The sequence below is a fragment of the Crinia signifera genome, chromosome 19, assembly GCF_055691185.1.
Source record: "Crinia signifera chromosome 19, ASM5569118v1, whole genome shotgun sequence".
NCBI lineage: Eukaryota > Metazoa > Chordata > Amphibia > Anura > Myobatrachidae > Crinia > Crinia signifera.
The window spans coordinates 16,738,886-16,754,818 of NC_139226.1; the positions used below are offsets into that span (position 1 = coordinate 16,738,886).

Sequence of the window (15,933 nt, forward strand, 5' to 3'; positions counted from 1 at the left end):
ACCTCCTGTGGACCACCGTCTCCCTTCTCTGAGTATATCTCTCTCAACTTTGGCAAGGAGGACCCATTCACCTCAACCCTTGCGAGGGTTAAGGGAAGAGGGTCTCTCCAAGCGTCCACGATGAGGATCCACCAATCTCTTTTTCCCCCTCTAGGCCTTTTAGCTCTGAGGGCTTAAGGCAGGCCTGGGGAACCTTCGGCCCACCATCTGTTGTTGAACTACACATCCCAGCATGCACTGTGACAGTTTTGCTATTTGACCATACTAAAACTATTGCAGGGCATGCTGGGATGTGTAGATCAACAACAGCTGGAGGGCCAAAGGTTCCCCATCCCTGGCTTAAGGGAAGTTAACAGTACCCAACTCCTTTTGGAGAGGGTCCACACATTCTACGCCCCCAGCATGTATGAATCACGCACTTGGTGATGCACTGCACCATGCGCTTTAAGTAAAGAAAATAGAAAAATGGCACTTGCGCTCTCCCTACATGATCTGGCACCGGTGCCGCACTTTCTCACCCTTCCCCACCAGATCTGCCACTGGCACCTGTGCGTCAGGCACTTATGTGCACAAAATATATTCTTTGTCTTCCTGCATGCGGCCTCGCCACACCTCCCAGAGTTGACCACACCCCTTCCCTGTACTGGGGCCCAGCGGAGTGGTCTGAGGCCCTGAAAATCATAACGATACTGATATAAATTATTACTTCACTGCTCTCCTAACATAAGGCTGTGATTTATATTTAATTGCTTCAGTAAAGAAAAAAAAAGTGCATTAACAATGTCTATATGTCGTTACTATGGGTTACAGATATATATTAAATGAAAAAACGTACTTTTTTGTAATCCAATTATATCTGGAATACAGTCATCAGTGTAACAACAGAATGTGAAAATAAATACTCTGGCATGGGGGGAACTGATGCTTCGAATTACGTCACACTCTTCCTTAGGTATGCAAGATATGGAAAATGTATCAACGGTGAAGACACCTGTATAAGAAGAATGATAAATATATTACACAAATTATGTGTTAAACAGGATATGGGGGGGGGGGGGGGGGGGGGGGGGGGGTGCCCCGGGGGGTGGGGTTGTTGCAGTGGGGAGGGGGGTGCCATCTATGGTGGTAACAGTACGATGGCAGCGGCACATACGCAACTCATGGTTGGGGTGTTTTTTTGTGAAAAATACCCCAGTAATGCTGTGGGGAGCTATAGTATGGGCAGGGCTTTTTTGCAAGCACTTTCCCTACAGCCGTGCCTTGTGGCCTGTTATCCAATTGCGAATTGGTCTGATAGTATCACTGAGCATCCGCATTAGAGAAATCGTACCCCACAGTAGGTCTCAGCAGTATCGCTCTATAACGTGCTTTTTCCATGTAAGGCTTGTGGGTTGTTGGGGGAGATGTACTAACCAGTGGTGCAAATAGAAAAAATCTCTTAGTGGTACTGTGCTGCGCGCCGAAGGGTGTGGTCAGGGGTGTGGTCATGACACAAGGGGGAGTGGCTACAAGACAAATATGTGCCAGATATGTCCCCATAATGCCACACATATGCCCCCACAGTGCTAGATATGCCTCCACAATGCCACACATATGCCCCCACAGTGCTAGTTATGCCCACAGTCCCAGATCTGCCCCCACAGTGCCACACATATGCCACCACAGTTCTAGTTATGCCCCCAGTGCCAGATATACCCCCACAGTGCCAGATATGCCCCCAGTGCCACACATATGCCCCCACAGTGCTAGTTATGCCCCCAGTGCCAGATATGCCCCCACAGTGCAACACATATGCCCCCACAGTGCTAGTTATGCCCCCAGTGCCAGATATACCCCACAGTGCCACACATATGCCCCCACATTGCTAGTTATGCCCCCAGTGCCAGATATGCCCCCGCAGTGCCACACATATGCCCCCACAGTGCTAGTTATGCCCCCAGTGCCAGATATGACCCACAGTGCCACACATATGCCCCCACAGTGCTAGTTATGCCCTCAGTGCCAGATATGCCCCCACAATGCCACACATATGCCCACACAGTGCTAGTTATGCCCCTAGTGTCAGAATATGCCCCCCACAGTGCCTGAATATATGCTCCCCACAGTGCCAGAATATATGCCCCCACAGTGCCTGAATATATGCCCCCCCATAGTGCCAGAATATATGCCCCCCCCCCCCCCCCCCCCCCACACAGGCTGCTCCCCTTGTGTAACAGGACCCCACAGGCTGCTCACTGCTCCCCCTGTATTACTACCCCAATGATCTACGTACCTGGTCTTGCAGTCAGGTGTGTCCATTGAGGCGGCTCCGTCCCTCCACACGATGGCTCCAGCCAGACTCCAGCGCCGTCCATTCCATCCTGGGACACCCGGCGCATGGTGGGTAGGGACGTCGCCAGTGCCTGGGATGCGGGGGATGCTGGGGATGCGGCGCCGGCGCCATGGCGTCACAACATCATGGCGCAAACCAGCGCATGCGCATTGGACAGCGCTCGCCGAGTTTTTATGGTGGTACCGGCACTATTTGTTATAGCGGTACACCGTAACACCCCGTACCGCCATACTTTCACCCCTGGTACTAACCTGTGGAAAGTGATCAATCGGAGACAGATAAAGAACCAGGCAATCAGCTCCATTCACCAAACCGCAGAAGGGACGTGCATGAGACGCTCGTGCACCCCGTTCTGACAGAGCCCGGCGCCTGCCCTCCACTGCCCGCACCCCCCCCCCGCTACCCTCTCTGAAGCAGAGAAAGGAAGGGTTTCCGCCATCCACCGCTGAGTGAATGGGATGCAAGTGCATGTGAGAGGCTCGCACATCCCTGTCAGCTGCAGCACCTCTCCGCCAGCGATTGCTGGCTCAGGGAATCTAGTGATTCCCTGGGCTGGCTAGGAGGCGCTACATCTGTAGGCTGTGTTTCAAAAATGACAGTTAGCATCCAACTGGTTGGTAGTGTGGTTCATTTCTCTCTCCACTTCGACAATCTGGTCCACAGTCTAAAACTGTGTACACACACGGTGAGACTTTTCCTTCGATTTTGACTATTTAGTTCAAATCGATTTAACATAGAATGGACATTGATTGTTTTTTTGCAACATTCGATGCAGATTCAGTATAGAATGCGCGCTTCCGAAAAGTGTATATCGAATAGAAAAGTAGATTTGCCAGGCAAGGCTACATAATATAGATCTAATGTAAAAAAAAAAAGAGAAAGTCGAAAAGCAGTAAAGAAATCGAATAGTACAAATCAAATCGAAACCAGATCTCCCCGTATGTACACACTTTTACTCTCTGGATTTTCTGAGAATGAAGGAACAATATTTACTGTAGATACAGTGCATTAACCTTTAATACTGGGGGTGCATGTACTATGCTAAGATTAGTTAGTTATAAAAAAAAACTTTTTCTAACCTTTTAAAAAGTAAAAGCACACGTCATACTTCCCCAGTTCCTTTATTTTACTAACAGTGCTTGGAACATTGTAATATATTGGCGAGCAGGGCCGCCGACAGGTGGGTGCCGTGGGTACACATGTCCTGGGCCCCGGCCTCTGGAGGGGCCCAGGCAGCTGCTCACAGTGGGCCTTATTCTGATTCGGTCTGTGAAATGTGTCCTTTTCACCGTACGTTTCCCGTACGGGGATGGTGAGCGTAAGTCCGCCCACAAAACATCCGCCCACGGACGGTCACAAACACCGACAAAGGGGAATGGCGTACACTTGAGCGTACGCCACCTTACACGGACGGATCCCGTCTTAACCACTGATAACTGGCATACAACAGAACGTACGCCACCGTATACGGACGGGTATCGTCCGTTTCCCCACCGAACATATTGCGTATATCTGAGCATACGCCACCGTGCAAGTAGAAATTGAGTCCAAAAACATCCTTGTTGCTCTTAGATGTGGTTTATGTGTCTTTTTCCTAATAAAAAACTGGTATGTTTGTGTTACAGTGAAAAAGTTGACAGATGTCGACTTCTGTGAATTGAGTGTCTTGCTTTTTAAAGTATATAAAAACACTTACTGAATGGGTGTAGATGGTTATAAACTAACTACATTGACATATATAAGCAGGTTTTAGAATGATTGTTACCTAAAATTAAACCAACCTTTACATGTAGAGAAGTGTAGAAAGATATGCTTCCAATGTGTTTGTGGCTTGCAGGTAGTGAAATAATGGTTTGGACTTAATAGGCTGCAGCATTGCTTATTACATTCAGGTGTATGTGTTTGAGTAATTAGCAGACCCAGGCGTCCGCTCTCATACGGTATCTCTAGGGGTGGTCTGGAGCTTTCTTTGGCGTCCGCCTGTTTTTGACACAAAAGGCACCGTACATTTTTGGTGCACACCCCCGTGTACGCCCATGTTTACGCCCAGTTTCCCTCATTATTCCGTCCGCTCCCCTAAAAACGCCCACATGCCGCCCCCAATGACCGTACTCTTGCAGACAGGTTTTTTTGCACGGAGAGACCCATCCGTGAGCGGTGTGTGGTCACCGCACATGCGCATAGCGAAAGCTACGCATGCGCAGATTAAATAAAAAACACGATCCGACCGTGTACGGACCCACCGCACCAAGCAGAATAAGGCCCAGTGGCACAGCGCCACCCACACAATGCCTCCCCCACCCGGCGCCCCCCCAGCCAGGCACGCACAATACACAGTGCAGCCTACAGAGCGGCGAGCCTAGGATACAGAGGGGCTCAGTGCTCTGCAGGCTGCACTGTGCAGTGTGCAGAGCCGGATTAACAATGGGCCTGATGGATCTATAGCTCCAGGCCCACTCTCCAAATAGGCCCATTTTGTAGCTGAGGGTCAGAGCTTTCCAATGAGACCAGCCTCGCGTCGCTAGCCCCCCGGGAACCGGAGATACTGCCAGGCAAACCTGGAACGTTTTCCCCATAGGATAACATGGGACCCGCTAATTCCGACCTCCACCCGGTTCCAACGGCTGCCAGTTCCCCTACAGCATCACAGAAACTCGAGGTTGATCTCAGTCGAACCCAAATCGCTGGGCCTTCAATCTGATACCTGGTCCATATGGGTTCATTGGTTCTAGAGAGATATTGCAGGTAAAACTATTTTTTTTTTCATTTCTGAAATGTAATTTCATGGCAGTTCAAGTTGTTTGAGGACAGATTTCTCTGGAACCAAACGGCCCAGTTTCACGGGACCAAAATCATTTGAAGGCTACATGTAAATGGGTCAGTTGGTTCTGAAGATATAGCTGGTTGTTTAAAGGGGGGCGGGGGTCGTTTTCTCTCCCCCTCACACCAGAAAATGCAGGGACTAGGCTGGTGTAAAAGGGGCCAGTCCGAGAATGTCCCTGCATGATCCTGGGACCATATTCCCTGCATTTTCTGGTATCAAAGGGGTATTATTTCAAATAGCCGGGACATGCAGTCGGGCATTCAGCCGGGCAGCCCCCTGCTCTCTGCCCAGCTGTTAATGGCTGTCATTTCTGCCCGGCGGCGACTGTCCCCCAGTTACCGCGAGCATGTATTTCCCCTTGGCAATGAGCATGTAATCCCACATGGCAATGAGCATGGAACCCCTGGCAATGAGCATGGAACCCCTGGCAATGAACATGGAACCCCTGGCAATGAACATGGAACCCCTGGCAATGAACATGTAGGTAAGCAACACTTATGTAGCATAATTTTTAATAGGCATTATGGTGTTTGGCATAATACGTAAGGGAGATTATGGTGTGAGGCTTAACATGTAATGGGCATTATAATGTAAATTTTTAATGTGCGCCTTTGGCGCGCAATGCCCCTATTTATGAAGCATATTGTGCATTATTGCTCAATCTGTTTGGTATGCAGGCATGTCCAAACTATGGCCCTCCAGCTGTGAAACTACAAGTCCCATCATGCATTGCCACAGTTTTGCAATTAGGGAATGCTAAAACTATGGCAAGGCTTGCTGGGACGTGTAGTTTCACAACAGCTGGAGGGCCACTGTTTGGACATGCCTGGTATAGTGTGTATTTTGGCTCAATCCATGTGGCAAAATGTGAATTTTGCCTTAATCTGTGTGGCATAACGTGAATTTTGCCTTAATCTGTTTGCCATAGTGTGAATTTTTGCTCAATCAGTGTGAATTTTGTCTCATTCCATGTGGCATAATGTGTAAGAAGCAAGTACAGTATAAGGGGTTACTATTGTGTTGCATGATTTGTATAAGGGGTATATGGTGTGGTAAACTTAGGTTACCACATAAAAGGTGCTGACATATTGTCCAAGTTTCTGCTTTCAGTATTTTTTTATGACTGGAGTGCCGCCTCCCCCCGCAAGTATCTTAGGACATCAGCGTCCTGCGGGTGCACCTTTGGAGTGCACCCGCCAATATATCTCCCTGCATTTTTCCTATGCCAGCCCCCTGCCTTTTCCAGGCATATATAATTAGTTGAAAGTATTTACACAAATAGAGACACACCCATGAGCAGACCACCCAAACAGAACACTGGTCACGCCCCCCACATTATTAGGTGCTGGCCGCAACCCCTATTATTGCGCATAATAGGCCCTTGATCATTTTCAGCTCCAGGCCCATTTAGACCTTAATCTGGCTCTGGCAGTGTGCGCTCGTGTGCATGCACACCCTTCTGGTGGCTGGCAGGGGCTGGCGGCTGGCGAATCCAATGCCAGCCTCTGCAAGAATGAAGGGCGCTTCATCTGTACATAGGGGTATATTTACTAGGAATTGACCAATCAGCACATTAAACAGAAAACATTCACAGCCGTGCACACAGGAAGAAAACCATACCTCCCAACTGTCCCAACTACAGCGGAACTAGCTATTTGGAGGACATTGCCACCCTCCTACGGGTGGCAATGTTCTAGCGGGCAGGGGGGTGAAATGGGGGTTGTGGTGTCAGGCCACACCCATTTACCCGAGGCCCAACCCATCCTAGCTCCACCCCCTTTTCAGGACAGCCGCACAGACCTTTGACATAGCAGGTCCCACAATTTGGGGATTCACAAAGTTTAGAGGTATGTGAAAACCATTCACAATCCCTCACCATCTAATAGTTTCCCCCACAGTTCGCAGTGCTGAGTAAGCCAAGACGTACTCTGCGCCGGGAACCCTGTGAGAAGAAAGAGGCCACTGATAATGTCAGTTTTTAGGCGGCACGCCCAAAAAATGCTGGGGTAGTGCCTAAAAACACTCCACTGGCTGTCAATCACCTTGTGTACAGGCAGTGGTTAATTGATAATCAGCATGACTTTGCAGCCCTGCGTTTGGGTCTGAATCAGTCCTCTGTGTACTATACCTTGTCTATGCGAAGTTAATGTACTATTCTGGCCACAAGCATAATCCGGGGGACACGTCATGTTTGTTCCAGAGCAGGTGGAAGAATTGGTACTGACACCCCTATAACATCTTAGAGAGGAACCTGCAATTGGAAAGGAAGAACAGAGGCGAAGAAAAAAGATATTGGGTAACAGCAAATGTTTTCCCTATTACTGATATTCTAATAACAGCTGGATAATTCTTCAGTCTCTGTGCGCTCGCCCCAAGAAAATAATCATGATGACTCACGGGGGGGGGGGATTATGGTTTGTTTGCAAAAGTGAACTCCTTTAATGGACAAAACCATGTGCACTGCAGGTAGGGTAGATGTAACAGGTGCAGAGAGAGTTAGATTTGGGTGCAGTGGCGCAGTCAGGGTGGTTTCTGAGTACCCTGGAAACTCCCCCTGACAGGACAAAAAATTGGAGGGGAGACAGAGACATGGCAGCTGCAGCTGCGATCGGAGCTGCTGGCGGATCTCTGTGTTTATGAAAAAGGGAAAAAGGGGGAAGGTGGAGTGTGTTCCGCACTGAAATCCTTTTGTTCGTCCTATAATAATTTGTGTATCTGTATTCTCTTCATTTTTCTATGTTTATGAATGAAAATAATATTATTTGCTACTCAAAAGTGGAAGTGGTGCTACCCGTCTCCTATCGTTAGATAGTTTAAGAAAAAAAGGGGGAGGAAAGAAATGGAGACTATATGGGTGCACACAACAGATAATTATATAGGACGTCCAACTGATATAATTCACTTAAAATTTAACTTTTATTTTGATATATTAAAAAAGAGATGTGCTAAATTACATCTTCTTGTTATAAAGATAGAATTGTGAATAAAGGTAGGAAAAAAGTGATTAAAAAGTTTTTGTTTCCGTGATATAGATGTTCTGTATGGAATGTAATTTGCTTGCTCTTATTCTTGAATCCCTGTTTTGGGAGGCTATGTACCTTAGTGTGTGATTTATTCCTCAATTTATCACACTATACCTCCTTATTTCTTAAGGGGATTTTTACTGTGAACTTCTTAAGACGCTATTTATATATCCTAATAATACTCTGTTCGCTGAGAGCACATAGGGGGATGAGAATACACTTCACTTAAAACTGATGTACTGTGTACAGGATTTATGCTGTGCAGATAGTGATGGTCGTCAGACTCATTCACTATTGGACGTGCAGTAGGATATATGGGGTGTACACACTACCCAATCTTAGGATCTTAGTCCTTACAGATTAACTCTATGGCTTTTGGTATAATCTGTAGGTTGGTATACAGTGACAGATGTGCACATTACCCAATCCTTTCCGATGTCAGTTCCTGCAGATTAACTCTATTCAGTCTGGTATAATCTGCTAGTGAGTGTATATTTAGAATATATTAGGTGCACATATTATCCCAAACCGCTGCTTTTTCATATGCTGCTTGTAGTTGTATTTTCAATTAGCTGATAGTGTTCCCACAGTGGACCTTGCAATTATAAGTATTGCCCGTGTATTATCAACGTCAGCTATCTCTGCTGACTTTGTGTGGTTAACGGTCACCGTTTCCCTTCTTGGGAGTATATTTCATGTGGGTGTTAGGTAGGGCACAGCAAGTATTCTGAACCTTTAGTTGTAATGCTTACACCTTAGAACAGACATCAGTCTGTGTTGGCATTACATGTAATCATCGTTCAGCGTATGTATTAAGTGTATATGCTACCTGCTTCTCCTAGCATTGATTTCTGCTGGGTCAGCGCGTATGTCTTTTTATCGCATGAATTCAGTGACTATATTCACTGTATTAGCGGAGCACAGCAATTGTGGTGCTTATACATTAAAGCAGACATCCGTCCGTATTGGAGTTATATGTAACCACTGTTCAACATCTGTATGTGTGTACACGTTGCCTGCTTCTTCCAATCCTGGTTCTGCAGTGTCAGTGCATGTGTTTCTGTCACAGATATTGAGTGTCCACATTTACTGTATTTTGCGGAACACCGTGAGTATTCTAAATATTAGTAAATGGTACTTATGCCTTAAAACAGACATCAGTCTGTATTGGACATTACATATAGTCTTCGTTCAACTTGTATGTTAATTAAACGTGCCGCCCGCTTCTCCCAACACTGATTCTACACGGTCAGCGCGTGTGTCTTTATTGACTGTATTTAGTCTGTATCAGCAGAGTACAATAGGTATTTTCAACATTTGATTGTAGTGCTTGTACATTAGAACAGACCTCAGTCTGTATCCCACTTATATGTAACTCCAATCCTGGTTTTGCAATATCAGCATATATATATTTATCGCAGATATTCAGGGTCTGGGTTCACCACATTGTTAAGCGCAGTAAGTGCTTTGAACACTTGCTTGCGGTGCTTATACAGTACAGTACAGTTGGCGTTACACGTAACTACCGTTCAGCATATGTATTAATGTGTGCGCCGCCCGCTTCTCCCAGCTCTGGTTCTGCGGTGTCAGCGTGTGTATTTTATCACATATATTTATTATCTACATTGGCTGTATTAGCGGGGCACAGTAAATGCTTTAAACATTGGGTAGTAGCGCTTAGCACAGTGAAACAGCGTGTGTGTTTTATCACATATATTTATTATCTATATTGGCTGTATTAGCGGGGCACAGTAAAATGCTTTAAACGCTAGGTAGTAGCGCTTAGCACGGTGAAACAGCGTGTGTGTTTTATCACATATATTTATTGTCTACATTGGCTGTATTAGCGGGGCACAGTGAATACTTTGAACATTGGGTAGTAGCGCTTGGCACCGTGAAACAGCGTGTGTGTTTTATCACATATATTTATTATCTACATTGGCTGTATTAGCGGGACACAGTGAATACTTTAAACATTGGTAGTAGCGCTTAGCACAGTGAAACAGACATCAGTCTGTGTTGGCGTTATCTGCAGCCGCCATTCAGCACATGTATGAGTGCACACGCCGCCCGCTTTTCCCGACACTGGTTGTGCGGTGTCCGCGCGTGTATCTCATCCCCTATAGTGTTTGTCTATGTTCACAGTATTAACAGAGCACAGCAAATATTTTATACATTTCTATGGTACATTCCTATATTTATCAGAACTGATCTATATCACGCGCCTATGCGCATTTCACCGGCTGTGCCGGCTTCCTCAGGGCAAGCCGAGTGATCCCTCCAGGAAGATATTTATGCAGAGTCCCTGGTGATTGTTGCCAGGGGGCGGGTCTATGCCCTTTTGTTCAATTGTTGGTCAGTACAGTTTCGTATCTCTTCTTTGTTTATTGTCTCTATACAGGTAAATCCTCTTATCTGTCTGTCATAGTGACTTGCAGTTGCTCTTTTTTGTTTTTTGTTTTTTATTATATTTTATTTTTAATATTCTAGATGTTTTTTTGTTATTATGGAAGTTGCTGCTTCAAACAGTAATCCCTGTTGATATCGCTACTGTTTTTTGTCCTCAATCTGTTACCTATTTTTGTAGCAATAGTGATACTTGGATAATTTTTTGTAACAGATTGATGTATCAAATTTGTTTCTACAGGTTCCCATCTACAAACACAGTTCCCCCTAGTTCCCAGCCATATGCCTGTGGCAGGAGATATTTGTTATGGTTCAGTTATATGATCATATTTTATTGGATAGGGATATCCATATCAGGGTTGTCCTGTCTAGTCATCGAGACAATCTATTGAAATTCTATCCGTTATATAAGAGATAGCATACTTATATTGTGACTTATGTACAATTATATCTTAGTGTCATAATAATGGTGATTATAAATTATTCGTATGTGAGCTGTAATATATTAGTAATAATTAAGTATTGTATGGTGGTTTTTCTGGTGAATGTCAATATTGATCTCAGTATGTGTTGTGACAGTTAGCTAAAAAGTGTGTATATAAGGAGATGGGGAAATGCCCCACCTCAAGTGATCATAATATTAAAAAATATAAAAAATAATGTGAATAAATAGTGCGTTGAAGTGCTGGCTATCGCAAAATACATTGATTCTGATTATTTATGCAGATACATTAAATAATGTTTATAATCCATATATTGTTACTGTTCTTGATGTTTAATATGAAATATGGAAAATCCCTAATATTTTAATTTTTTAATTTTTTAATTTTTTTTAAAATAGATTTATAACGATGCCACCACCTACAGGAAGCTACCGGGTGATCCTACACCCACCTTTAAGAAACAACTCGATACCATCTTGAAACACGCCCTGGAAGGTGGCCACATAAGTAAGAAGACCCACAAGACGTTATCCTCCGATTTCCCTATCACACCCGTGATATATTCCATTCCCAAAATCCACAAGAACAGCAATAATCCTCCGGTTCGCCCCATCATCTCTGCCCGCCAATCCCTCTGTCAGCCCATTTCCCAATTCCTGGACACTCTCATCCAACCACTTGTCATGTCACAACCCCACTTCCTCAAGGACACTACCCAACTTCTCATCAAATTACAACAACTACAGGATTTACCGACTCACACATTGTTATGTACAATGGATGTATCTAACCTATATATGGTTATTCCCCATGCCGCAGGCCTTTCCACCATGAGGACATTCCTCGTCGCCAACTCATTCGATGGACTCGACATTTCTTTATTTTTGGAGCTACTGGAGTTTATTCTAACTAAAAATTATTTCCTGCATAACGGCTGTTTTTATTTACAGTTAACCGGATGTGCGATGGGGTCCAATGTGGCCCCGTCGCTAGCAAATGTGTTCATGTTTTCCCAAGAAACTAACTTTTTCTTTACAGATTTGAATATCTCCAGTAACATTTTATTTTATTGTCGATACATCGACGACCTGCTACTACTATGGGGCAATAGTGAGGAGGCTTTAAAAGCTCTTGTCTCTAACATCAACGCCCTAGACAACCCGATTAAATTGACCATGCAATGCCACCCTTCAGTCATCAACTACCTTGATGTACTGATCCACCTCAATGATGGCATTATTCACACTACAGTGTACACCAAAAGCACGGACCGAAACACCCTGCTTCACCACGGTAGCCACCATGCGCCGAGTCTGAAGAGGGGGTTGCCACGGTCCCAGATGCTGCGCATTGCGCGCATCACCAGTGACCATGACCGATTGGATGAAGCCCTCAATACAGTAATAAAAAAGTTTTTGGAAAGGGGGTACGATTATAGATTACTGAACAAACAAAAACAGGAGGTATTGGATACCCCTAGAGCACAACTGCTAAATAGTAACAACAAAAAAGATACAAGTAAAAAAATTCCTTTCGTGACCTCCTTCTCCACTACCAGTGCGGCTCTACCGCGGGTTCTAAAGGCCACATGGCCACTGGTGACAAGTGACCGAGATCTTCCATGTTTTTCACAAACTACGCTCATGCCAAGCTTCAAAAGGGGACGCAATATAAGAGATTATGTTGTCAAAACCAACTTATTGCCAACCACCCCCAGTAACACCCAGGTTAAGGCCCCAGGGTGCTACCGTTGTCCAACTTGCACGGCATGCCGACACATGGACACAGGTCCAACCTTTACACATCCAAAAACCGGTCAACGCCATAAAATTAATCAGGTTATAACGTGCACCACAGCTTTTGTGGTGTATGTTATCAGGTGTCCTTGTGCTTACCTCTATGTCGGCCAAACGAGTCGACCCTTCCGGGACCGAGCCACAGCCCATAGGTCGGCTATCAAAAATTGTCTTGCTGGCAAAGACATAGACCAGCCAGTGGCTCGCCACTTTAAGGCCCACCAACATTCCCTAACCGACCTCAGGCACCAAATAATAGAGCATGTTCCGCCCCTGATTCGTGGTGGCGATAGGATCAAAAAACTCCTGCAAAGGGAGACCTATTGGATCCATGTATTAAATTCAGGATCCCCACATGGCCTTAATGAAAAAACATCTCTGAATATCTTTTTATAGAAATGCCTTTCTATAAAAGTACATTCATATATAAAAAAAGTTTTGAACCAATGCTTGTCACTCCCACAAGTCTCTTTATTTGATATACCAATTCTATGATAAAATATTGAATTTTGTGGAAATGATGACACTCATGTCGACTTGACCTCAAGTAAATGCTTTATACAGACAGTCCCTCTTGACAGGCATTGCATTATAGATGGTGCAAAGTATGCACAAACTGCAGCGTTATTATGTACCAATATGTATTATCTAGCATATTTGGGATCAACATTACTAACATTGTGAATACTGTCCCTTTAAATACGCAAGTATTAAGCTGTAATGTGGAGCGATTTCCCTTGCTGGTATAAGCACACTAATGTGATCCAACATTTAAATTGATCTCTGTCCACAGCAGTGTTCCTGATTTTAAAGCCTGTTTTCTATGTTAAGCACCTAGTCACTTTTTAGCACTATGCACTTTAGATCTCTCACTGACCTGTGCGTCCGTGTATATATTACAGGAAACGCACTCTGAAATTGACCACCTTCACTTGCCGTTGATCAGTGGGAGCAGACGCCGGCGGGTTGCCGGGACAACGGACTGACGTCGGTAGTCACGTGACAACGCTGCCGGAAGCCAGCCCCGCTGTACAACGCGATCCTGTATCCACGTAAGTGTGCTTATCTATTTAAACCATGATGTTTACTATGTCTGTTGTTTTCTGCACTGCACTATTTGCTGTTTAAGCCTTTTTGCACAGTCAGCTGTCCTGAGGAAGGGGCGCAAGCCTCGAAACGGTCGACACACGTTTTGCTGACACGGTTGTTATTGTGATGTTTTGCCACATGATTTGAATATATTTGGTTTTTTGACTCTTTGTGAGTGCCGCCTCTGGTCTTCATTCATTTGGACACCTACACTATATATATATATATATATATATATATATATATATATATATATATATATATATATATATATATATATATATATTGGGAAAGAATCGGCACTCCTACGGTAAATGATCAAATGCCCCGGGTGCCTTCCATGAGATAGAGGAATAGACAAAGAACCAGAGTCACTCCAGGGGTCTTTTTTAGATAATTTTTAGTAAATAATGTCCATTAACAATGGTTACATGCAAAATGGGTCAACGTTTCGATGCTACTGCATCGTTTTCAAGACAAGCATGCAGCCTAGTAACATGTATGTTACTAGGCTGCATGCTTGTCTTGAAAACGATGCAGTAGCATCGAAACGTTGACCCATTTTGCATGTAACCATTGTTAATGGACATTATTTACTAAAAATTATCTACAAAAGACCCCTGGAGTGACTCTGGTTCTTTGTCTATCTATCTATCTATCTATCTATCTATCTATCTATCTATCTATCTATCTATCTATCTATCCTCCCCCCCCCTTGGAAATCCTGCCTTTGTCCCTGGGGTGGGGTGTGTACTTCAAACTGATATCTATATTGCAGTGTAAAAATAAAGCAGTCAGTATTTGCCCTGCACAGAAACAAAATAACTCACCCAACGCTAACTCTCTCTGCACATGTTACATCTGCCCCACCTGCACTGCAGAATGGTTTTGTCCATTAAAGAAGGAGTTTTCTTTTGCAAACCAACCAGAATTACCCCAAGTATCTGACGCATTGCTACAGTCTACGCTAGGGCAATGTCAATTCTCCCATCAAAATCACATGCAACTCCACTGCTCCCTACATCTGGAAATCTCAAACTTTAAAATGATTACAGGACATTTGTACAGGACCAATATGGTCAGGAAGCCAGGAGGTAACAGAGATTATAGATTGTAAATAATATTTACCAGTCGCTGTAAGAGCTGAGAGGATGCCCAAAAATCCGAGGAGTGATCCCATTCTAGCTTCCAAGTTCAGGGCACTATAAAATATCAGTTGTCTGCAGGGTAATCAGCTGTATCCTGTTATTATATACAGTAGTATATATAGATCTGGGGGTGGGGGAGGAGCCAGAATAACTGCCACATTCTGGGTATGAAATGTAATTTGGTGGTTGGTTTGTTATAAAATAAACAAACAAACAAAAAAGGGAAGCAGTTGGAGGAGAAGGAAGAGAACATTGAGACACAGACACATACAACTGGGAGTAAATGAACTAAATGTCAAAATACTAATTTCCTTAAATTGTGTCATTCTTGGAAACAATTGAGCTACAGTACTCTGTTAATAGTTACTTGTCTTTGTGGACCGGACAGGATCTGGGCTGACACTGCACCACATTGGATCCAGGCTGAGACATGAATGCTGTGTTTCAATCTGTAATGAAGGGTACACACCAGGACGACCCGCTCACGATGTGGCTCGTCCGACCCGCTCACGGTGACGCGGGGGGGCACAACCCGCTCACGATGTGCACCGTGAGCGGGTCCGATCCGATGGCGACCCGCACCCGGCTGTATGGTCGTCATTGAGATCCTACCTGCAGCAGGTAGGATCTCAATAACGACCGACCGACCCGCGGGACCACGCATCGGATCGGTATCGGTCCACACCAGGTCAGAAAAGGGCCCAATCAGCACACAATCTACATCCAATTGGTCGGAATTGGATCTAGATTGAGGGGATCGGGCCCTAGTCGTCCTGGTGTGTACCCAGCATTAGCTTATAAAACACACACGGAGGCAGGAATGCAACCAGCTAACTCAGGAAACACAAAGAAGTACGGGATAGGGCCAGCTA

The 15,933-nt window shown here is 44.9% G+C and overlaps 1 protein-coding gene across 1 annotated transcript in view; it reads left to right on the forward strand.

Annotated features, from left to right (window-relative positions):
- The window catches only part of LOC146041709 (uncharacterized), a 41,539-nt gene extending 27,496 nt beyond the window's left edge, over window positions 1-14,043 (forward strand). Inside the window, exon 2 of the mRNA XM_083161622.1 lies at window positions 11,427-14,043. Within this exon, the coding sequence (XP_083017748.1) occupies window positions 11,427-13,220 (1,794 nt within the window). The 3' untranslated portion in view covers window positions 13,221-14,043. The remainder of the gene's footprint in view (window positions 1-11,426) is intronic.
- Window positions 14,044-15,933: the final 1,890 nt, after the last annotated feature.